Source organism: Streptopelia decaocto (assembly GCF_964273445.1).
Source record: "Streptopelia decaocto genome assembly, chromosome: 10".
Lineage (NCBI taxonomy): Eukaryota > Metazoa > Chordata > Aves > Columbiformes > Columbidae > Streptopelia > Streptopelia decaocto.
In genome coordinates, this window is record NC_138665.1 from 3,549,147 (window position 1) to 3,573,940 (window position 24,794).

The window sequence follows — 24,794 nt, forward strand, 5'->3', positions numbered from 1 at the left end:
TAAGCTGTTTATGTTTCTTTGTTACTTGAGAAAAGTTACACTTGCTTCTGGATAAACAGCATCATCCTTTAGCTTATTACTGTACTGATTAGTATTTGACAGTGGAAACGATATGGTTAACACATAGCCAGGCCCAAAGGCTTTGCAAATGCATAGGATTAAAAACAGCACTATAAAGTGTGGGTGTACTTTGAAAAGTGAGATCAGAGGCTTCAGTGTTTGTTTTCCATTTTGACAGGTGTTTTGTTTTGGTTTTGGGTTTTTTTTTAGATTAAAAATAGAGAGACACCCCCGTTTATAATACAACTGGATTTCCCCCGCACCCCTCCCCGGGATGCGTTCTACTTTTGGTACCTAAAAGCCAGATCTAGCTTGTAGGTACTTTTCTGTCTGCATCAGTTGAAAGTAAAGGCAGACAACTGAGGATTAGGGTCAACAATCTGATGCCAAGGAAATCAAATTTTTAGGAAAGAAGGAGTAAAATGTCAATACTTTATTTTTATCCCTGAAGTAAACAGTTGAGAACACTCAGGCTGAGCAGCTCAGATCTGAACGCTGGCATCTGAAATCACTTCTGGAGTAGAACCGCACTTTACAGGACAGTGTGTCCCACAACAAAGCTGACCTTCTTTTGTTTTGCAGGATGCATGCAAAATCTGTTGGAATCTAGATCAATCAGCACGGTCATCAGCTGAAGATTAAATGAAAGTCACAACAATAATTGCAAATTCCTATCAGTTTCATCCTATATTACAGGGTGTTGAATTTTATCCATGTGAGACTTACACCTTGGAGAACTAGTAGTGGATATTCCTCATGTGCAGCCCATGATACAGCTACTAAAACAGTGCATATTTAGGGTGCTGATTCAGTCCATTTAAAAAGTTAAAAGTACAAGCTTAAAAAAAATTCCCAACCAAACAGAAGGGGAAAAAGAATGTTTTTCACTGCACCGTTTGAGTGGCTTGTGGACGGTTCCTGATGCTCTTCATAGGAATACAAGGAAGATTTAGGCAGTGCAACCACCCAGACTGTCTGACTTCAGCATTACTTACACAGGATTCAGAGAGAAACAACTGCATTTCACCTTCTATCTTATCAAGTCTCCTGAAATAAAAACGGCTTTCCTGTTAAAGCTTTTCCCCTCAAAAACATTCACAGAATCACAGAATGTTAGGGATTGGAAGGGACCTAGAAAGATCATCTAGTCCAATCCCCCTGCCGGAGCAGGAACACCTATAAATGTTTTGCTAGACACACATGAAAATGCCCTATGATGTGATGTCTTTTCATTAGCCTTAAAGTTTGAGACGCCGTCGCGGTTCCCCCCAAGATTTTTCCAGTGTGTAGGCTGTAACCTGCATGCGATGTGAACCAGGTTCTGCGGCCCCAGAAACATCCCAGCAACTGGAGCCCCACGGCCAAACAAAACAGGCATCAAGCACCCTCCTCACCTTAGGCTGGTACTCTCCAGCAGATATCCACCTCGGTTATCCTTACTTCAGCTTGGCACAAGATGGAGTAAGGCAGACCAGAATCTATCATCTGTGTTGTACCACTTTATTAAAAACCAAGGACTACATGAACCTCGCGGTAACACAAGGAGGCTGGAATTTAGGTGACCCACTACTCACCAACACTGCAAAACATCAGTAGTATGTCTCCTTCCTCATACTCCATTGACAAACCTCTGAAACAAGTCTCGCAAGAAAGAACAGTCCACTCTAATATTCATATTTGCAATTATCTTCTGTATCTATCCTCCTGCTCCCTCCCACAGTAAAATATAAGTACAAAATGTTCACAATTATTTAAATGGTAAATATTTGTTTCTTCTTTCCCACATTCTTTATGGTGTATAAGGTGGTGGCTTTTCAAAAGGTGGAAAATACGGTGGTGAGTAACGAGGTGGCGCATTAGAGGACCACATATAGCTGGGAGATGGCGACATTGACTGGGGGTCATCGGAGAGCCCAGAAGGAGTGGAGGCAGGAAACACGCTGGAATGCTGCAGGGAGACAGCAAGAAGGCTGTAATGTAACCGCGTCTTCATGTAAAGGATATTTCATTGCCAAGCAGTGCAAAAATAACATTTCATGGCTCGCTTGTGCAAAACATCTGTACCTACAAATAAATATTCAAATAACTTCTGGCATTCAAGGTAAGCACAGCCTGTAAGGAACAGTTTGCATAGTGAGACTCCTTAAACCTAAAACTGAAAAAGGCATTAAAAAATCTCATCGCTTCTGTGTACCCACTGCATTTCACAGAGGCTGGACAACCAAAACCGGATGAGTCTCTCTCAAATCTTGGGTTTCATACATCAGCCAGCAGCAACAGCAAACAGGCTGCAGATAATTTTCTTTTTACCCTACCTTTTCTCTTCATCACAAATAAAAAAAAGCCCAGAAATTAATAACAAAGCAATTTATTCCTTCAGCAAGTAAAAAGCTGGCACAGACACTGCTCGGGTCAGAGTAGGACTCAGGCAAGAGAGAATCCCCACAGCCAGAGGCCTCAGGTAATGCCTTCCTGCAGGCCTCCAAGTTCCCTGGAAGATAAGCAAGGCTCAGACTTGGAATTGCATTTGAAAGAGAGACTTGGCTATTTTAAATATAGATTTCCTCAGCTTATGCCCAGCTTTTGTGCCGGCTCCTCAGCCAACACCTGTGCTCGCAGCAGTGAGACAGAGAGGCTTTAATCCGCCCAGCTGAGATGTAAGTGCTAGCAGAGCCCCAGCAGCACTCCCAGCTGAAAGGCAGGGCAAACCCACCCACGCTGAGCTCTCTGCTGGTGCCGCGACTGCAGTACAGACAAACCTGGAATTAAAACAGCGCTTAGTACTAGCCAAATGGCTGAGAAGAGGACTTTGCAGCAGAGCTTGCTTTGGTATGCGCTGAGGTTGGTATTTTGCAACTGTAAAAAGTTTTACAACACTAATGACTGTCCCAGGTTGCATTAATCTCAAAAATGAGTCACAAATCTGCATAAATAAGTCCTAGAAATTCTGTTGTAGGTGTTCAAATATTTCTAGGAATCCCTGACAACAGTGTTGTCTAGTGGCACTAGCAATAAAACCAGAAAGGTTTAGATTCCTGTTACCTCTTAATGCGTGGCTCTGATGAGGGAGATGGTGGCTATCATAGGGCACATCTCTCAGTTATGTCCAACACCTTAAGCCCTTGTTAATAAAAAAAGTCTCCAGCCTTGATGCTTGCAAAGAAAATATATGATGTGTTAAGCTAATATGTGGTAACAGCCACCTGACAGAAGAGCTGAGGAGGAACTGTCATCGTCTACTTCACCAAGCAAAAGCTGATGTTGACAGCAAGGTTCACACAAAATCACTGAAGCGTGTGGAAAAGAACCGCAACGGAATAGCTTTCCAGTCAGTACGTGCCTTCATGAGCACAAACAGCTTGTTTCCAAAAGCTCATTTGCTTCTCTCAGACATCGCAGTTGGCCTAACAAAGACTAGCACGTGAACACCTCACTTCGCCTCTCTCAGAGCCCTCACGCATGCCAGGGGCAAGGCCTATTTCTGATGTGGCCTCCAGCAGTGAACGACAGGGGAGGCAGGCAGCACGTTCTGTTGCCTTCTCTCCAAGGGCAGCTTTCAGGAAAACACTACCACAGCAAGACAGAACACTGCCAAGGACCAGCGCCGAAGAGGAAACATGTGGTATTGTCTGCAGGAACAGGAAAATTAAACTGTGTGAATGACGGGACGACAGGCTTACTGAATCCTGCAGATCGGCTGGGTTTAACCTAAACAAGAAAACATCCTATAATTTTCCCTACCTGAAAGTCGTATGCGGAGTAGGGAGGCAGGTGAGGAGTGCTGTGGTAGTAAGTGTTGTAAGATGTCACCTGTGGCCTTGAGTAGTAGGACACCGAAGGGTGCGCATTTTCAACCGTACAGTTCAGCGTAGGGAGGGATGGAGTCTGTTAAAACAAAAAGAAGAGGATCTCAGGCTGCTAACCAAGTCACAGAAAGCTGACAGCTGAGTGAAAGCAGAAATTATTTAAAGGAGCAATGTGTGTCTTTAGAGCTCAACTCTTGTCAAATTAGCAACTGGCAATCCGGCTCCCCCTCAGGCAGCAGGTAAGTCTTGAGGTCATTTCATTCCTCAGCCACCGTTTCCTCTCAGACCCCACAGAACAAGCTGGCAATAGCAAATGCACATCACTGCTCCAACAAAGCAGCCGTTCAGATTGCAGTTTCGCAAGTAGGAGAAGTAATCCGTTAATTTTTATTACACTGTTACTCAGTGCTTTTTGAGATCAGCATATTTCAACCCTATTTGTACTGCTGTTCACAGACACTCCCATACAGCTTTTTTTGCAGAGGTTTACAGGCTGGCTGGTGTAGATCACCTCTCAGAAGGCCCCAATGCACAGCTGGGAATGTGCCTCCTGTTTTCTTGGGGAAGATCTTGATGAGTCTGAAAAGCACGTAGGAAAGTTCAGAGTTCTGAAATACAGCACCCTTAGCGCAGGGCCAGAGACTTGTTGGTAGGAAAAATGTATTGCCAGGATAACAAATGCGCTTTTCTGGGTATCTCATTTTGTATTATCGTGAATGAGTCACAAGAGACCAAAACAGACCCAAAATTTATCTGTTGAATGTTCAGTTCTCTCCAGTCATTCATCCTCTGCAAAACAAAACTCTATGGAAGGTAGCAGGCAGCCTGATTAAGAAATGGTATTTCAAAGCCCACGCTGTCAGAACAGCATTTTTTTCATTATCTGAAGTTTAAAATCTTTCACCCGGTTTTGGTCCCCAGTTCACCCTCTCAGATTCTGCATCACGAAGAAACTAGATGGAGAGTTTCAGCCTAACACAGCTGCTTAAACAGTCTGTAAAGCTCAGAACCCTACTACTGCTATGAAATCAACAATTCATGAGCAACCACCACACATGCCCTTATGAAAGGTCAGTGCCATGAAAAGGAAGATCAGTTTTTAAGAAAGAGCTTCTTTTTATTCATCCTGGCATTACCAACACCTCACAGAGGGTTCCTTTTGCAAATACAATCTCCCAGTTCTCTTCATCTTTTCTAATCATGTTCAGGTGATGACACCAGATCGGAAAAGTGAATCATTTCCACTTTCTCCTTACAGTTATTTCATGCCCTTCTTTCCAGCCCAATTGCAGTGATGCATAGATCATTTGCACTGAAATACCAATAGCTGTTTTCATTATTTTTTTAAAGGCAATTTGCTTGATTAATTTCATTTAATGCACAGAGAAATTGGTACCATCTTACCATGTCTTTAAAGCCTCCAAGTATCGCTGCTGTAATGATCCCTAGGAACAGCCCCACTATGTTCAGAATCGTTGCTGACCAAAGCAGGTGGTAAAGGTGGATGATGTCTTGGCAGCTGCTGACATCAATGTACTCATAGTAGCCTCCAGAAATCTCTACTCTGCTAGATTAGGAAAAAAGAAAAAGATAAAAAATGCACCACACGTCATAAAACTTAAGCACTTCTGCAGGGCAGTAAAATGCATTCTGAAATATAATGATAACCTGGACCCACTATAACTCCCAAGGGCGTGCAGATAAAGCCTGCTAGATCCCACGCTTGTGGCATCCGAGATCTCCCTGTATGACAACAGCAGAAGATGGCTTGATCTGTTGCGAAACAAACAAGCCCTGCAAGCCCTGCGAATGCCCAAATCACCTTGAGTCTCAATCCGCCTCTTATTTCTACCATCTGCAATCTCCACAGGGATCCTGGAGGCTTCCCAAGGACAAACCGGTCTTGGCACTACCCAGGGAAATCAGTCGGTGCCCCAGGGAGCGGCAGCTCTGGCGTGGGACAGCACAGGACAGCACAGCTGGCCCCCGGCACCGCAGGGCTTGGCCACAAACACATCCAGCTCGGCCACCCTGCTCCAGCCACCTGTGCTTTGCAGCTCTGCAATGGCCGGGGCCGGCAGGACCCCCGGGACCTGGCAGGGAGAGGTTTATTTGCTCACATTTTTAAGCTTTTCCACATGCAGAAAAGAGAGGGAGAAAACTGGGTCATTATTTTGGAAAGGGAAGAGCAGCTCTTACAACACGTGGGCTGGAGTCTCACAGGCGGGATTCTTCAGTAATGACTTCTCTGTGACTGCCGCTTGGGGACCAGCGCAGCCTTTGGCATGGCTTACCAGATGCAGCAGGTTACAGCAAATTCCCCTTAAGAAAACATATTTATCCGGGACAAACAATACTAAGGGCTTATGAATGACTTAACTCCCAGCTCACACGTGGGGTTAGGCTCAAACTGCACCAGGGTTTTGAGGAAAAGGGGAAGAACAGGCTCATATTTAAGGCCAAGAGTCAGGAGAACCAGACTCAGCTCCCAGCAGACTCTGCAAGGCCTGCAGGACCTGTCCCCTTTCACAACAGCCATCTTCCTTCCCTCATTACTCAGTTTCGCCTTCTTCTTTTCCTTTTTCCCATGTCTTGTTGTAGCAGGCCACTGCAGACGACATTGCAACAAGCAGACAGGGATTTCAAGCAGATTCGAGGCAGAGCCTAACCACAGGCTGCACAAACCTGTGTGTCCGCCTTCACCTCTGTATAACCTGAGCACACACCGTGACCGCCTTCAACAATACAGCCTGTGTGTACTAAACAAGCAAGAGCCTGTTCCTATGGAGATGTGTGAGTGCAGAGCTCTCAGCAAGCCATTCAGCATTGTACACTTAAGTACAGCATGTACTTATCAACGGGAAGGGGCTCATCCCATGCTGCCACAGCTGGGGTTCCCAGCATCAGGAGGGATGCAAGATTGCTGTCACTTTTTCTATAATTTCCATCCTTTACATAATACATGAGCTAACCAGCTTCGAGTGTCCAAGCCTTCCTCACTGAGATCTCAAAAGAACCAGCACCTGCTCAGTGCACAGCACTTGTGTGGCACTAAGCAAGACTAAGATGGTAACAACTGGTATCTTACATCACAGAGGGGAAAATGGGCCAGATGCAGGACCTTGAACTAACCCGACTGGGAAAAAAATACAGAGAAGTTACAAGTTTTTCTATTCAAATCACTTCTTTGTGTATTGCTCTTTTCAGTTTGTAAAAAGGGATCGCATTCTGTAAACCGTCAAAGGAAAGTGTGAGCTTCAACCCTCTGCAGTGGCTTCCACAGAAACAAAGTCCTACAGAGATCACCCTTCCCAGCACATGGCACCGACTTCTCCCAGCGGCAGCTTTTGATCTTCCTCACCATAGCCAGTTATTTAAGTGAGGGCCAGCCCAACTAAGTACCATGATAAATGCTAAGCCTGAAACAGCCCTAGGCAAGAGCCAGCACTGAAAAAATCAATTTATTAATCGCCTGCTGACACACATCAGACACTCCAAATGATTTAAGCAGTGCATGCTGTAAATTAAGCTGGCTGAGGCGCAGTAGCCAGACCTAATGATGGTGTGATCACTACGTAGTGGTTCTGGATAGGCAACCGCCCTTCTGACGCATCTTTGCACAGTGCTGGTACACCTTCCAACCTCTTGTGACCACCAAAGACATTCACAGGGCAGAGACGACACTGATTTATGAACAGGCAGGTGGAACCCGCCTGCGAACTCCCCTCCCTGTTAGCAGGGCGGGGAATGAAACGGTGACAAGGTGAGGAAGATCGGTGTCCCGGTTTTCGCACCTTTCATCTTCTAAAAGAAAATAAAACCCAGCAAACAAGCGGTGCTAACAGAGAAGGAAGGTGTTAGGACAAGGGACACTCAGTAGGAGAAAAAACTGGGGACGACACGGAGCACGGAGGTAATGGCAACTCCCGCCATCTTCATTTTTCCAGCCGAGTTGGCCCAGAGCACGCTCACCCGCGGCTCGGATGGCTTTAGCACATTTCATACACCCCTTTACCTGGTTATCTTTTTTTCTGCGAGTCCCTGTGGCTAACAGCCACAGCTTAAGCTCCCTTCCCACAACAGTCGTCATTAACCGACACTCTGCTCCGGCCCTATCCTGGCCCTTCAGGCCCCTGCAAACCAGCATGACCACTGCTCGCCCTTCCCGTGGCCAGGAATGGTATTTTTAGCTTACTCACTTTCCACAGTTATACAGGTCACAGCAGAAGCAGGTGTTGGTTTTTATTTTTGGTGTGCAGGGTGCACGGCGCTGCGGGTGACAGATTGCCTGTGTGAATACAGAAAAAATACATAAAGCACATAATCACCAAACATTTTCTGCTACTATTTGGCCTGCATTACATGTAGATTGTGCACTGATCTCCAGATTAGCCCCAGGAAGGTTTTCCTTTCCTTATCTTGCAGCACAGCCCCTACAAAGTACACAGTTATACTGGAATAAAGACGCACTAGACTAGACCAGACCAGTGTTTCTTTCCACCGTGGGGAAGGCATTGATAAGCACGTGCCTGCACAGGAAGGGGGTTGTGCAACTCTTACAAGCAGCCACAGCCTTGCTGAACTAACACTCCTCACCACACAGCAACCCAGAGCAAAGAGTTGTCAATAGGATGATACAAACTGGGAGCAAGATTCCCATATTGGTGAATAACTGACTAAAGCTGTTAATTGTCTGTCTACAGGTAGTAACACTCAAGCTCATGTGCATAGTCTTTGGGCTGAAAAGTGAATGGACCCCACCAATGCCACTGGGTAGTATTTATTTTGCACCTCAAGCAGGCATTTTAATTTAGAACACAGTTATTATTCAAAATTACTTGGAAACTTGTGAGGAAATCTGAGAGAAGCTCTCAGTGCACAGCAAAGGCAGCCAAAGATGTACATCCACACACACCACTGGTATGTGGCAGGAACATCCATGCCCAACAGGCTTCTCTTTGGAGAAGTCAATAGACAGCAGAGGTGCCGAGGCTGGTGTATGTTGCCCGAATCCACAGAAATCAGTGCTGTCTGAACTCTTAACCCACCACCCCGCTCCTGTAACAAATGCACAGCTGAAGATCTAGAGAAACTGGTACATTGTCCTATCCCACATCCTCTCACAGGGATTGGAAGGGACCTGGAAAGCTCATCCAGTGCAATCCCCCCATGGAGCAGGAACACCCAGATGGGGTTACACAGGAAGGTGTCCAGGCGGGTTGGAATGTCTGCACAGAAGGAGACTCCACAACCTCCCTGGGCAGCCTGGGCCAGGCTCTGCCACCCTCACCAGGAACAAGTTTCTTCTCAAATTTAAGTGGAACCTCCTGTGTTCCAGTTTGTACCCATTGCACCTTGTCTTATCACTGGTTGTCACCGAGAAGAGCCTGGCTCCATCCTCCTGACACTCCCCCTTTCCATACGGATCACCATGAATGAGTCATCCCTCAGTCTCCTCTTCTCCAAGCTCCAGAGCCCCAGCTCCGTCAGCCTTTCCTCACACGGGAGATGCTCCACTCCCTTCAGCATCTTGGTGGCTGCGCTGGACTCTCTCCAGCAGTTCCCTGTCCTGCTGGAACTGAGGGGCCACAACTGGACACAATATTCCAGGTGTGGTCTCCCCAGGGCAGAGTAGAGGGGCAGGAGAACCTCTCTGACCTACTGACCATCCCCCTTCTAATCCACCCCAGGTACCATTGGCCTCTCCTCTCCAACCGCTTCTTTACCAATGTGGCAGTACCAAGCATGGAGGAATTGGCTCCCCAAGTCCTCCCAGCACCCTGCTCCCGTCCCAGCTCCCACCCCCTGATCCCTCTATGGACCTCCCAGGACAGCCCAGAGCAGCCTGGCCGCAGGTTCCTCCACCCGCACCACGAAGCCGGCCCTTTCACAGAGACAGCACAGCCGAACGCTCTCTCACCTCTGGTGGGGTCGTACTCTTGGAGTAGTACTGACATCGCCCCGCGTACAGCGGCCTCAGGTCCTGCCGATGAAAAAGCACCAGGCTTAGCATCGCAGCAAAATTAAAACCAGCCAGCTGGTCTGGGGAAAGGGGCCAGGCTTTAGAGAAACCTGCTCTCACATCAGCACCTCTGTACAGGGGCTGTTCTGCAACACCCCAACCTGTCCCAGCCCCCCCGAGCCCCAGGTGATGTTTAACCCTGGTCCATGGCCACATGCATTTGTTGCAGCTACCATGGGAGGAGCAGGCTCTTAAACTGGGCTCATTTGGGTGAGGGCAGCTACCCTGAACTGAATGATGCATTTCTCATCCCCCCATACACATCCAGGGCTGCCTGACGTGTTTCCGATGATTCTTCATGCTGAATCACAACAATTTCTCATTAAATTTTTGGCAAATTTGTCTTTCTGTGCTCTTGAGTCACTTGTAGGAAAGCTCTGGTGGGTTACCATCCTGCAAACAACCTGCACTAACATCTCACTTCAGGGCAGCCTGGTCCCCAGGACACAGCCTCAGGGAAGGCAGTGCTGGATGTGTATCCACCTCGGCGAACCCTTCCCAGGAACAGCCCGACTCACACCCTGGGTGTCCCATCCAAATCTCGGGGTGGCGGGGCAGCAACAGACGATGGCAGGAACGCTATGTGCTAGCATGGCAGGAGCACGTCTCCAGCTAGACAGCGACATTCTCGGACGGTTACGGGGTGAAGCGAGGCCAAAAGCACGTCTGCTCATCAAGAGACAGAAACCGGAGCCCTCGCCACCCCAACTGCTCAGCTCTGTCTGTGTCAGCCGCGCAGACAGCCCCGCGGCCAGCCCGCAGGAGCTGCCAGCTCATGCCATCACCCAGCCCCTGAGCTCAGCACTCAAAAATCCCAGAGCAAGTCTGCAGGGCTCAGGTCCACGTGGAGTTGAAGGAGCTTCACCTTTTTATCAAAGCTAAAGCTCCACATGCCCTCGCAAGGGGAGGTCAGAGATGGCCGAGACCTGCTGGTTGCATCCAGACAGATGGAGACCCACCATCCAGCTGAGCAGGGCTGCCTTTTGCTCGGTCAGCAAACCCTGCTGTCCAGCCGTCCTTCTACCACCAGAATGCTCAGGGGCAGGAAAGGGGAGCCGGCTTTGCAAGGAGAATAATGAGTCGGCTGACAGAGCGTGTTTCTACTTCATGGGTGATTCTGACCTTCTCAAATTCCTTGCCATTCTGATCATAAATAAACCTCAAATCTGTCTTTTTAATCCTATTTTGCCAAAAATTTCAGAGAATGGCATCAAACTGTAGAGCTGAAGGACAAAAATCTGTTTGCACTTATAAATTTTGATTATAAAGTTGAAATGGAATTGTGTTTTTTCTTTTCTATACTAATAACTGAAACATTTGCATGTCCCACTGTACTAGCAATACCAGTAGCTCATATATTTTTAAGTCATTGAATGGAAACTGAGAACCTACTGCAAGTGCTTCCTGTTTATACTGGAAGACTTTAACGAGCTTTGTATCAAATTGCTTAATTCTACTGCAATATCCAGCAGTTCAATCAGCATTAAGAACTGCCTCTGCTAATATTTAAAATATGATGGATGTTATGCTCATACATTGTCCCTCGGCAATCGCGGTAATTCACATTACACCTTACAGTTTTGAGACTCAGTAAACACATAAAGTACACACAAAAAAACTAAAGTGAAGTTTAAAGATCTTTATGGTTGCTGCTACTTTCAAAATATTTTTGCAAAACTGATAGACTTTTCCAAAGTTTATGATTTAAAAAAGTATTCGGCACATTGACATACATTCACAGGGTTTAATGTGGCCTGATACGGGATTAGGGACACCACCACCTGCTTTCCTAGAGCACAGCATTGCAGGACCCGTGTTTTCCTGGAAGCACTTACTATGTGTCTGGCGGCAAAGACACCGTCTACTATGGCACAGCAGAACGCAGCAATGACGCCAAAGCTGATGAAGACGATCGATGCAACCAGCTGAAAAAGGAAAACAAAGCAAAGTATCATCTGCCTCTGCACAACCAAGCGTTTAGTGCCCTCTCCGCGAGGATACGTAAACCACGGTCAATGAGCCCTCAAGCAATCAATGACCCAAATGTTTGCCCAGGCTGCACAGGCTGGTCTCATTGAAGGCAAAGGGATGTGTGTCTGCTCCTGCAAGGCAGCAGAAGTAGCAGTGTTGTGCCAGACCAGTTCTCTGGGGACTTGATATTGTAACGCAAGTTCTTCCATGACTCCAAAGCGCTAAACTTAGGCTGAGGATACACCTCCTCTTCTGGCTGCTGCTGTCCTTAACTCTTCCCTGGAGAGAACGGAGGGGATTTCTTCTCTCCCCATCCTGGAGCGCTGTGGGGAGCTGCTCTTGCGAGCAGCTCCCAGGCTGTAAGGACACAGGAGACTGTATGCCGGCCTCTGGTGGGACTGTGCCTCCAGGAAACAGCGCTTACATGCAGGCACAAGCACAAAGCCGGGCGATCAGAAGACGGATGAGCAGCCTACGCCATTGGTGTCGTACACCCTCACAGCAGCCTGGCTGGGCTCCTTGGTGCCACGTCACGGTAAACATGACGCATGGGGACTCCCCCTGGCTTGGGGAGCTGCAGGGAGGGACATCCCCAGCTTCAGCTCAGGGAGGGAAGTCAGGCACATCTGATCCTCTTCCACTGGACCCATCCTGCCCATTCTTAAAATTCAGGTGAAGGCAATCCAGCAATACTCAAACCCCAAAACAGGTATGAGGAACAACGTCTCTACTCCCACTACACCACTTCACATACAATTGTGCGGAAGTGCCAGTGCTCAGCTGGGGGGACCGTGCACGAGTGCCGACACAAGCCCCCCTCGCTCCCCAGCAGCAGCTCGGCCACTGCCAGCAGCCTCCAGACCAGCTCAGCACACACAGAGCTCCCAATACCGATCCCAATCCGCCTCGCCAAAGCACATCGGGGATATCGACGGGGCCATGGAGGGACGGCAAGCGGGGCGTTATAACTGACAGGTGCACAAAGATGCAGCTTGGGGAACAGCAGCATTTCCATTTCAAGAACTGAAAGCTTTAGTGGGTTTTCCCCTGGTGGTTTTCCAGTCCAGCGATCACAGCCCTTCAAGTGTGGGTCACTGGCAGCTTTTAAAAACTGCTTCTCCACAAGTACAAAGGTGACTCTGGTCATCAGGAGCTTTGAGCAATAGTAAAAACCACTAATAGCACAAACAGAGAAATAGCAGTTAGCTTGGCCAGCACTGACAGATATCTTGGGTCTCCTGGCACCGGGATGTTTATTTTAAAGCTCTAGGTGCTAAGTGTGCTCTAACACCTTGGTTCCTGCCACTGCGTGAGGATCCAGTTCTCAGAAAGACAAGTCAAACCCCTTGATGAACACAAGCCAGATGGATCCTATATGTATTTTTAAAGTGTCTCGGGATTTTTAGGTTAATCACACTGTTTTTACTTCAATCAGTGACAAAAGACCTTCCTCCAGCAACATCCATGTGCAGACCAGGTCAGCTTGAGCAATGATGCAGGAGGGCTGACTTGGGACAGTGGAAATGGTCCCTGTACAATTGCTTACTTCAGATAGCTTCAAAATGAAAGAAAACAAAATGGCTTTGGAGATGAGGCAAGTATTCAAGACATACGCCGTCCCACTGCAAATAAAAACTGCAGCAGCAGACAGAGCAGACTGTGAAATGAACCCAAGGACCATACAAGCAGGTCATGGTCACGAGTCACAAGCTGTTCCTGGAATATTAGACGCTGTGCCACGAAGTACTTGCAGATGGCAGCAGGTGACGGGTTTTCTAGGATCGGGTCCTATGCTGGGACCCTGTTTCTGTCAGCTGTAAATGTCAGGATTTCCTCCCCCTCAGACCCACGCCATCTCCACATCGGGATTGCAATTTGCACTGTTCATTACAGCAGTCGCGGTGTTTCAGTGCCACAACCGGGGAAGCCACGCAAGGGCACAAAGCACAGCTGCTTACTGGGAGAAATGGGGTTTACGCCTTCAGTTATTTGTAGCAAGTTTAGTTTCTGTGCTCTCCTTGGTTTCATACAGACTTGAAAGAGGATATGCTCCCTAAATAGTATGACCCTTGGAGATAGGAAGTGAGCCAAACAATAAATATATGCAATTAGGTTATTTATCAGTTGCCCCTGCTGGCAGGTAGGAGCTGCTAATGTGGTTATTTAAAACAATACAGGGCTAATGATGATACTTTCCTAACAGCCATACTAGGATATAAGGATCTGGTGTTAGAAATGGATTTACTCACTTTATTTACAGTTTCCCCTCAGCTGGCAAAGGAAAATCCTGAAAACCACACACTGAGAATTTATGAATAAAAAAAAAAAAAAAAAATCAAATGACAAATAAAAACATACAAATTCATTTTAACAATCCCACGGTTTTCAAGTAATCTCATGAGTTAACACAAGGTTTTGATTTGGGTTTGACAAGCAGAAGTCGCTCTCAAGAGCTGTGTGATATTGGTGATGGGTGGTTGCCAATCTAACTCCTGATGAAGTCGGCCACAGCGAGCAGCACTCGGACGAGGAAAGGCAAACGGGATTTGGGCAGTGCAGGAATCGTGAAGCAGGAGCGCTCCGGGCTGCGGCTCCTTTGGGCCTCGGTCCAGCGACACATGAGCCATGAAGCAGTTGGTTATTACTCTTCCGTGGCACGGATGACTGTCACAAAGCCACACAAAACGCCGAAAACCGCTGAGCAGGCAGCTCGGGTGTAAGTCAGAGCTGCTGGCAGACTGTGCTGTCCCTCCCCGGGGACACGAAAGCTCTCCCTTGCTTTGACAAGTGGGAAGCGCAGACGTATGGCGTGAAAGCCAAGACACTCGGGTGGGCAGAACGAAAGAGGCTTATTGCTGTCGTCAGGCTGGGGAGAAGAGCCGGGCTGGCTTGCTCGACTCCTCGCGCTCTGCACCCAGCTTGCGGGCAGAAACACGCACAAGAACACGGCAGCAGAAGTTGCTTCTAGTTCTTCCTGCCCTCAGGGAGGAGCAACTGAGAAACAAGCAACACCGAGACTGTCTTTTGGCAAACTAGGGCACTGGTGAAGTTGACAGAAGAGAGGGAAAAAAATAAACCCTGCGCTGCCAGCGGTATTACGGAAACATGTAATGGACAAAGCTGCCGCTGTAAAATACTCCTGGGCAAGGAGGAGACGCGACCAAAGCACAGGAACAAGCAGTGACGGCTGCTGCATGTCCTCTCTGCGGTCAGAGCAGAGACACGGTACCTGCCAGCCGAGGCAGCAGTGACGCAAGCCCTGCAAAGCTGGGTCATGCGTGCCTTTTAGGGCACAAATGATAGATGGAAAGGATAAAACACAGGCTACCCAGGGCTCTTCAGAATAAACAAACAAGTCAGAGCCACATTGCCACTCACGGGCACTCCTGTGAAGAACGCAGGACTGGCATAACATGGTCATTGCTCAATCAGACCCTGACATGCTGCTAATATACGACGAGCAAGAGGCTTGGAAACCCTGCTAGGACAAAACAGAACATGTTGCTCTTGCAGAGTCAGGGTGAAAATAACAAAAAAAAACCCAAAATATAACAAAGAATATCCACTAGGAAAAAACAGCTCCCCTGCACCCTAACTGGGGAAAAGGCAGTTTTCCTCTCCTACAGGGTCTGCCTCACCATATCAGGTATCACATACTGTGACAGCTCAACAGAAAAAGTGCCGGGCGTGAGTTGTGAAGTGCTGAGCATCCTGAAATGTCCAAACGCTCCATTTCAAGCCCTTGGAAAAAATCCCACTGAGTTCAATGAGACTGCGTATAGTCACATTCTGCTTCCTAGGGCATTTTTTTAATTCTAATTTTCAAATATCAGGGTTAACAGCCTTGTTCTCCTGGGCTGCCAGAAACCATCTCTAGTTCCCAAGAGGTATGCAACACCACCCTGGAAGAGCTAAGAAAACCAATAACACTCCTTACATACAAAATTTCAGTTACTGTCATTTTTAAAAACAGTTTTTTTATAATGAACTTACCATTTGCCTTTTGTTTTCTATCAAGTTTGATCCAATTATTCCAAGAAACGACCCAAAACCAAGCTGAAAGACAACATACTGTTAGCATTTAGATCAGGACAATATCCAGCATACTTCACATACAGGCAGAACACAATTAAATCCAGAAGCAGCAAAAGAACATACTGCAGATGTGCGAGCACGCTTCCTTCAGCAAGGAATCAGTGGAGTCTCTCACTAGCAGGAACTATAAAGTGTATCCCTTATATGACACTACAAGCGTGTGTAGAAACCAAAAGGATGAATTCTGAATTCCATCCCCTCCCCGGTGATGCTAAGAAATGGCTGGTGGATGAAGATATGCATTGCTGTCTCGGAACAATCCTATGAATGCTCAGGAGCCTGCAGACACAAACCTAGCAGGACCACACCACTGGCATCTGCAGGATCAGGCCCCTGTAAACTCACCAAGGGTATGAGCAATCACCTGTGTTTTCAGAGAGTTTCTTGATCTGAACTATGAAATAAGGGAGCATTATACTCAGGAAGATTTAGCAGTTTCCTGTCACCTTCTACTCCTCCCTCATTTCCAGGAGTGAGGATGCACCAACTGGGGTCTTCTACCAGAAGAGCTCGTGCCTTTTGCTCCAGCAAAAGCATCTTTTCTTGCTGCCGTAACTGACAACACTGTTCCTATTTCAGCTCAGTGATGTCAGCCAGGAGTGCGATTTCCCACCTCCTTTCTCCATAGCCTTAAGCTATTTAGGCTGCACTAAATAGAAGTTTCTAGGACAAGCACACCTCAGCCAGGCCAGAAACAGGGACTTCAGCCAGGAACCACGGACTGTGGGGGGACATGCAGAAGTACTTCTGTGTCACACCAAGAAAGGTCTTTGAACAGCATGGAGCATATCCAACTCCACTTCTATGGGTCAGCAAAATGAGAAATGCCAGAAAAGTTCTACAGCTGGACTGGTCAAAAGCAGGTACAAATCCAGACAATAGACAAGGGGGTAGCGAAGACCTGACGAACTCCTCAGGAAGCAGAATAAGGCATGAGACAAGCTGCAGTGATTCAAGAATGAGTCAACTAACCTGGACTTGATATTTTAAGATCCAGGAACAGAAAACAAAGGTTTAATAAATCCAATACTAAGAAGCAGAGGCATGTGCAGAGATTAGCAGACACATACATGATGAAGAGATGGGCTTAAATCCTCCCCTGCTCTGCTTAAGCCCAGTAAGGTTTGGTGCGGTGCCGCTGGCAGCCAGGGCTGCTGGCTCAAACGGCAGCGACTGAAGTGGAGCAGCTCACCAGGATGCTGCTTCCCAGCAAAACCTTGCACCCTGAGCCCTCGGAGATCCCTGTCCCCACATCAGGGACAAACTATCATGGTGGGAAGCCCAGCAACGAAGCCAGGTGCTGCTTAAGACCGGGGCAGCAGGCAGGGCAGAGAGCTGGGGGCACTGCTGAACTGCCCCAAACTGATCTACCAGGGCTTCTGGGCTTATTATTTTGCTGGGCAACCAACAACTCCTGCCTTCCCCAAGTAACAGTTCAATTCCAAGAACAAAACCCAGGAGATCCAGGCATCGCTTTCAGTCTGGTGACATTTAGCAGCGAGGAAGTTGTGTTGTAAGACACACCTAAGGCAAATGCTCAAGAAAGATGTTTTGTGCCCTTTGAGCTTGATTCAAGATGTTTAAGAGAAATGCCCATGTGGTGTTCCAGAGCAGCCTCAAACCAAAAAGTGAAATACTTAAGATATTTCAAATGAAGAAATTAGAGCAAGTCTGTACATCCAATAGGTGAAGACCAAACAAATCAGCAGATTCTCATTAACTGATATGAATTCTCATTGCATTAATGGGAAAAACACCCATTTTTCTACGCATGGGACAAAGAGATCTTGGTAATCTGCATTAATTGCATCACTTATTTGCTGGTGGATATGATCCCCTGGGATGTCTGTCTGAAAGGAGGACAAGACAGAAAATGAGTGTGTTTTTGCATAGTAAAGTGCCAGGAGGAGGGGGAAGGCAGCCTGGCTACAGGACATGTCGTTGCACTGTCTGTTTCAGCTCCTCCAGGTGGGTCAATGAGGAACTGCACTGTTTGTGGAGAAAAAAATAAACAAAAACATGCACAAAAACCCCCAAACAAAACAAAACCAAACCTCCAACTAAACAAAATCGCATTGATGTGTGGAAGGTTTCCAGTGCCTGGTTCTGCCCTTCCTCGGGAGCAAGGCACACAAGTTAAAGAAGGAAAGAACAATGCATTAAGCATGGCATCGATAAGACATCTGACATTCCCTGAGATGATCCAATCCATGGAGCTTGTCCACCCAGAGAAGTCACCCGGCACACGAAGAAACTTCTGGCTCTATCTTTTCCTCACCAATGCAGGGTACTCAGGGTACGACTAACGGTGGGGCACAGAAACCCCTGATGGAGATGCATGCAGGCCTAACATTTGCATGAAGTTCTGGATGACAAGACCTGCAAGGAGTTGCTTCTTTGGAGCCATGGAAGCCACCTGCTCAGGGACAATTCACCAAGTACCCATCCACCACAGCAAGCCCTTTTTCCAGAGTAAAGGCAGAAATCCCAGCTTGTTACAAAACAGCAGCTATTTTAAGCACCTGCTAAAGCATGAAGCAGCGCACTGAAATGTTTTCCTGTGCAGGGAGACAAATGAGGTCATCACATATTCCCACACAGCAGATTAATGAACAAACCAAGAGGGAGAATTTGGTGACAAACACGAACTGTCAGGGTGCCTCTGAATAAAGCAACTCAATGTCCTTCCCAAGTCCAGGAATCCATTAATTCCTTGAGTAGACTGCACCTTACAAAAGCCTAAGTGATGCTGATGCTCTCAGAGCATAAATAGCATGGGAGATGTCAAGGGGACACGAGCAACAGACTCTACCCATCTGCATTGGTCTGCAAGACTTGCTCTGAAGCTCAAGGTTCAACTCAGGCTAACAAAGCGTAGGCTAAGTGCAGAGAGTTTGAAGCCAGCCTGCCACCTTCCTCAATCCCTTCCTTCTATATTTCTTTTTGAAAAAGATCAGGTCTAAATGCAGGAATTACTAGGACAAACCAGAAAACCAACCCTAAACCAAAGAGGCCCAACACAGCCTGTAACAACGTTCCACAATAATGGCTGTAAAGGGGCTTTCTTCAGTCATAGAATAGCTTGTCCACAGAGAAGTATAAACCTCCCTGAGATCAGCAGTGTGTGACAAATAGATCAAACCACAATCAGGCAAGAACAAGCCTCCGCCTAGTTATCTGAACCAGCTTTAAGCTTCCAAACCTAAATGCCTGGCACTGCACAGCTGTTAACCAGGACCCCCTAGCTAGGGGGCTGCAATTACACTCAACCTGCTATTAATAAAACACCTAACTTGTCCGCAGCCCAGTCCTTTTTGTGCTTCTTTTTCAGCATGTCTTAGACACACACAGGAAAAGCCCAGGACTTGCTTTCCAGCTTGTATGAGACCTCCGCTCATGCTGGGAGAGGCATGATGTACTTGCCCCTTATCCTTCTGCAGGAGGTTATACGTCTACTGGCAAGATGGCTGAGGGGGTCTTCTCTAAATTAAGCCATTTGAAGCTATGAGATTGTCCTTTCCCATTTTAATCTGTTGATAACGAAAAAGAAGAAATGGATGTGCTAGCTGCCTGGATGTGCGTGCTCCCCTGGCAAGCTGCCACAGCTCTTGCTAACATGCTGCTCCTCGTTCAGGGACTCCAAATCGTTAAACACTTCTGCCAGTGAACTTTACGACCACGAGTTCATGTGAACAGCATTTCAAGCCCTGATCTCTCAACTGTTCTTGGTACCTATGGTCCTTCTTTGCCTTATTTCTGCCTGGGGTTAATGTGATGCATGCAAACAACGAAGCTCTAAAGTTGCTTTGACTGACATAAGACCTATTTATCTGTCTTTGTTGGCTCAATAGCACGTTATTACCTAAGCTCAGAGCAAGCTGCCACTTGGATGGGATTTTTGCATGGGAATGAGCAGCAGGTGCAAAATAATAATAAAACAAATAAATCAAATGGCAATGAAGTAGCTGAGCATAGTATTCAAGACACCATCACCCTTTATAACATTTGCAGCATTACAAGGGACTTTGTAGGCAATAAGTTTTCTAGACCTACCTAGGAATTCTATACTTACAATAACCCCTGGGTAATAACCTCCAACAGTCACATTTTGGGTTCTTGTTGTAGCAGCTAGGCCCACCGTTAGAATTAATACTGACACAATGAGGAGAGTCACAGTTACGTAGAGGGAATTTCTTTTTCTTCTATTGAACGACCCTAAAAACACACATATACAACAGAATTTGCTGATTCCATCTGGGGACAGTCACAGTACCGCAGATTTCTCCTCCCACCACCAACCACATCGTGGTGAATTTTCTTCCTTCTAACCTGGGGATATTTTTGGGTTTGGCTGTCACTTTTCACCTTCACTAACACGCTTTATCAAGCATTACTGGGGCATCTGAATTCACATTTACTTATCATTGATCTAACGTAGATGAAGAGAGCCTTAAGAACTGTAACTCTGCAAAGCTCATTTGGATACACCGGAGCCTCCCAGCCCCTCTGGCCTGGGACAATTGAGCTAATGAGAAATATTACCATTAGGCATTTATATATTTTCTGATCTGTCTACTGACATCAAGCTAAATAACCACACTGTACGCCACTTGTTTTGAGGGGGGAAATCTTGGCTGTAATCATATCGTAAAGCATCCACAATTTTCCATATAAATGAGACATCACCAGTAACAGCCACATCTCCTCCTGGAGCATCATCCCCTGCTTTCAGCAAGGACCAGGTATTTTTAGATGCTTGAATAATGAATTTGTGGATTAGTAAAACTCATCTACAGCTGCCTGATTATGGTTTGGGTTTTTTTTTCTTTTATATATTTATAGATCTCCCAAATGAGCATAAATATAAAATAGTGATTCCATCAGCCAAGAGGAAGGCTGGCTGCGATGTTACATTCAGCAACATCTTTAGGCATGTGCTCTGCCATTTCTACATCACTGTGGAACAATCCTTTTGATCATATTTCATACATTATGTAGACATAACCCAGCACCTGCCAGAGTGACTGGTAGGAGAATGGGCCACAGCGGTGCCCTGCTGCGGCGACACTCAATCCCATCCCCACAGCCTGGGGGTCTCCAATGCACCCCAGGAGCAGGCAAAGATATTTCCCACCCCGGAGGCTCCCAAGTGATGCTCATGCTACCAGCACTTCTCAGAGTGCTTCAGAAAAGGGCAGGGATGTGTCCCAAGAGCAAGGAGCTGCTTCCACCATCTCTGAGCATATTCCCTAAAGCAAACCATGTTGGGGACTCTCATCTGAGGTGTTCGAGGGCTCCCTGACAGCCTGGACGTGATGAGATAAAACACCTGCAGAAGGGCTGGGAGGAAAGACTTGGCCATGCCAAGCACATCTTCCTTGTCCAAATTCTCCAGAAAGAGGAGCACACGGGGCCTTGGTGGGCAGCTTTGTGTCTTGAAGATGTATACCCCAGGTGGCCACAGGCCCTTCTTTAGGGTCTGCACATACCTGCAGCACAGCTAGAGAGATCTTTTCAGCCTAGTGGCTACACTGATACAGCCATATGGACACACACTGGTACAAATTATCTCCCTTCCTCTGCAGGGACATCTCTCCCCAGGGAAAAGTGCAGCAGCTCCCTGCTGCTCCTGCACACCCGCTCCAACCTGACCCACCAGCCGTGCTGGCAGGAACGTTCCCTCTCCACGCCGGTCCCTGCTCCAGGCTGGCACAGCTGCCATGGGCATGGGTCACTTCACCCACACCAACTAGATGAGCTTGAAACCACAGAAAAGTCTTGAACTTGGAGCTTAAAACCTCAACAGCCCAACACAAGCAGATGAAAGGCAAGAGGGATGTATAAACAAAAGCAACACCCTTTTTGACTGCTCGGTGGCTCTGGAAGGAAAGGTCTACACCTGCAAGCCTGCTCATGTCCCAGAGCACAGTTCTTCACAGGATGGAGATAAAGGTACCCAACTGTTTGCTGCAGGTTGCATTTGGGGTTAATCTTTTTATTCTCTTAAATCTGCCAAATAAGTTAATAATATAAAATCTAGACTTCTAAAGCATTCAAAATGCATTGTTAGGCCATTCTGTTTGTATTGCCTCCTCAATACTACAGCTTGTGCCATGCTCCAGTTCCAGTGCAGTCATTTAAATGCCAGTTTCACATAAACATCTTAAAATTCTGAAGTACTGGGTCCAAAGTTTTAACTGAACGAAACTTCAGTAACTGGAGAAAAAAATTGCTACTTCTTACATAGATTAGTTCTGAAAGGAGAGAAAGAATGAACCTGTCTTGCTTATACACACGGTAGGTTACCAAACCTCTGATCACTGCTACAGTTTGGCTGGCAAATGAGCAGAAGATAAATAAAACCAGCCATATGTTCCTTACGCAGCTTAAACTCTTCACAGTTGGGCTGTGTGGGCATGCAGATGTTTGTGCCACGCAAAACCACCCCGCAGAGCACGTCCGCGTGAGCAGCGTGGGGACACAAGCACAGTGTTTACACACACAAACCGGTATTCCTGCATTTCCACCAGAGATGCTGCAAAAAGCTGCAATGAAAAAACCTGCAAAACGTGCTATTTTCCTCAAAAATCAGAGTACTTTGTAACAGCACTTCCGCAAGAAAATGCACTAAAAGAAGCAGCTTGAAAAAGCGTTTATGGATTCTGAACTTGTCTCAGAACCACCATGTTTTCCACTCTTACATTTCTACATTGTTTTCCAGCACAAACAGCACACATCAGCCTGTGATACATAAGTGATACAAAACGTTGCCAACTGGAAAATTTCTGAAAGCTTTTTAATATTCCTTCAAGAATAAAAAAAAAACAAACCAAACAAAACCCAAATGCTTTTGTTCCAGGCCCTAACAAAACCTACCATAGTCCTTTAAACTGATATTGGAGAGAGATGCGAAATTGAAGAGATAATGTGATTATGTTCATTTCATCTCTGTACTGGGATGCTAATTCCATTTCTTTCTTTCTCTGCAAACACATTTTGATACGTGTACCTTAAGAAAGTGGTTCTGTACTTCTGTAAGGATGCCTACAGCTCCTTCAGCCTACATGGACGCATACTCAGTATCTCCACTGATAGCTATTGAAGGGCAGCCCTGGTAAAATCATCTCTCTCAACACCAATTTTTGCTGAAAGTATTCCCCATTAGATCGCTTTCCTCTTTTCTACTGAGCTTGGTACAGCTTTACACACAGAAGAGGAGCTACAACAGCTTCACTATCTCTGCATTTAAGATACAGTAATGGCCTTTTCTCTGTGATTTATCCAAATTAGATACCTCAAAACTTGCAGTGCTTACCTCAATGTGAATATACAAGGTGTTTTGAAACACTGTGCTTAATTCTGTGAGGAAAACATAAAGAAAACAATGCTATCTCTAGTCTGGCTATTTCTTTTACTAAAATGGCACTCAACGTATATAGGCTTCAGAAAGATCATTTTTATTTTATGCCTCAGAAACATACCGTTATTACAGTTGTCATATATAACCCCACTCTAAAAAAAAAAGGTTGCAGCAGGTTTTTCCAAGATTACTTTAAAAGTTTGCAACAATATATATCTTTCTACTACCCCTGATTTACTTGATATTTTCCCGATTATCAGAAGAGATGGGAAGCCACAGAAACAGCACTCACTTCTCCATCACGTTATTTGGGAAAACAAACAAACAAACAAAACACACCACCACAAGTTAAGAATAAGCGCAAGGAAGCCAGCTTTAACTTTTACCCCAGAAGAACCGGGGGCAAATGGCACCGAGCCGCTCTCCCTACCAGCCCCTCTCCTTTTGTTCCATTTCTCTGTTAAAAACGCGTTCGTGTTGGAGCTGGGACCCGAACGGGCTCTGGCCGCGGGCCCCGCCGGCAGCCCACGGGAGGGTCTGCAGGCGCCCGGTGCTCCCCTCCCGCTCGGATGGGTGCACGGGTGGGGAGAGCGGCAGCGGCCGCCGGTGCGGAGCGGAGCGCGGGCTCCTCTGACCCACTTGGCGAGGTGCGGCAGCGCTGCGCGGGGAGCGGGCGCAGCGGGCTCCGAGGATGCTGCGCGACCCGGGGCTGCGTCCGCCCGGCAGCAGCGACCCGCGGGGGGCTCCGCCGCAGCCCCGCGGGACAAAACGGACCGTGCTCCTGCGGCTGACACCGCGCCTGAACAGCGGAGCGGAGCCGGGGGAGGCGGCGGGGCCTCGGTCGCTGCAGCCCCTGGTCGCGGCGGGGGTCCGGTCCGGTCCCGGGGACCCACCGCCCAAAATGGCCGCGCGCCCCCGGCCCCCGCCTCGCATCCTCCCGGGCCGGCGGGGCCTCCCCCGCCCCCGGCACTTACCCACGGAGTCGGGCAGAGCAACGCCGCCCGGGCGCTGCTGAGTCAGGGACTGCCGCATGCTGCCGGCCCCGCTCCCGCCGCAGCCCGCCGGGCCACGGCGGCGGACAGAGCCCCAGCAGCGGCTCCGCGGCGCCTGCGCGTCGGGGCGGGAGCGGCGGGGCCGGGGCGCAGTGCACAGCACCGCCCGGGGGCGGGTCCGCGGGGCCTGCGGGTCTCGCCGCGGGGAGCCGTGGATCGGGCTGTTCCCTCCCAAATCACTGCTCAGCCCCCGGCGCGGGGCGGTCTGGGCCCGCCTGTGCAGCTGGTGCCGGTCTGCTGGGAAGCAGAGGGGTGGGTTTTCTCCAGAAGGGTCTTTTGGGGGAAAGGAGGGAAGTTCTCGGCACGGGACCCCCCGCACTCGGAGGGGCTCAGCACCTCGTTGGTGTTAAGTCTCCCCCGCCCTCTCCCCATCGGTCCCCAGCGCCTTCGCATCCCAGGAACTCCCACCCCACCTCCAGCTATTCTGC

At 47.8% G+C, this 24,794-nt stretch overlaps 1 protein-coding gene across 6 annotated transcripts; it reads right to left on the reverse strand.

Moving 5' to 3' along the window:
* Positions 1 to 1,544: 1,544 nt before the first annotated feature.
* On the reverse strand, positions 1,545 to 24,446 carry TMEM255A (transmembrane protein 255A). 6 transcript variants are annotated; one of them, XR_014184916.1, is made up of 10 exons: positions 24,289 to 24,446; positions 20,027 to 20,169; positions 15,853 to 15,915; positions 11,724 to 11,813; positions 9,787 to 9,849; positions 8,066 to 8,154; positions 5,271 to 5,430; positions 3,802 to 3,945; positions 3,103 to 3,689; positions 1,869 to 2,008 (listed from the first exon to the last, which is right to left on the reverse strand). XR_014184916.1 is itself a non-coding variant. In XM_082061562.1 (9 exons), the coding sequence occupies exons 1-9, from the start codon at positions 24,344 to 24,346 to the stop codon at positions 1,850 to 1,852; spliced, it is 969 nt and encodes a 322-aa protein (XP_081917688.1). In that variant the 5' UTR covers positions 24,347 to 24,445; the 3' UTR covers positions 1,545 to 1,849. The 6 variants fall into 6 exon arrangements, 2 of the variants coding, with proteins under 2 accessions (XP_081917688.1, XP_081917687.1); XR_014184917.1 differs by having other exon boundaries at positions 5,271 to 5,433; XR_014184918.1 differs by lacking the exon at positions 20,027 to 20,169 and adding an exon at positions 23,270 to 23,313 and having other exon boundaries at positions 5,271 to 5,433; positions 24,289 to 24,422.
* Between the last annotated feature and the right edge of the window lie 348 nt (positions 24,447 to 24,794).

Excerpts from the sequence above, each read along its gene's own strand:
- TMEM255A (XM_082061561.1), bottom strand. The coding sequence starts at position 24,346 with ATGCGGCAGTCCCTGACTCAGCAGCGCCCGGGCGGCGTTGCTCTGCCC. Across the intron at positions 11,814-15,852 it reads TAGAAAACAAAAGGCAAATG|CTGGTTGCATCGATCGTCTT; the intron begins GTAAGTTCATTA and ends TTCCTTTTTCAG. Across the intron at positions 3,946-5,270 it reads TTGGAGGCTTTAAAGACATG|ACTCCATCCCTCCCTACGCT; the intron begins GTAAGATGGTAC and ends TTGTTTTAACAG.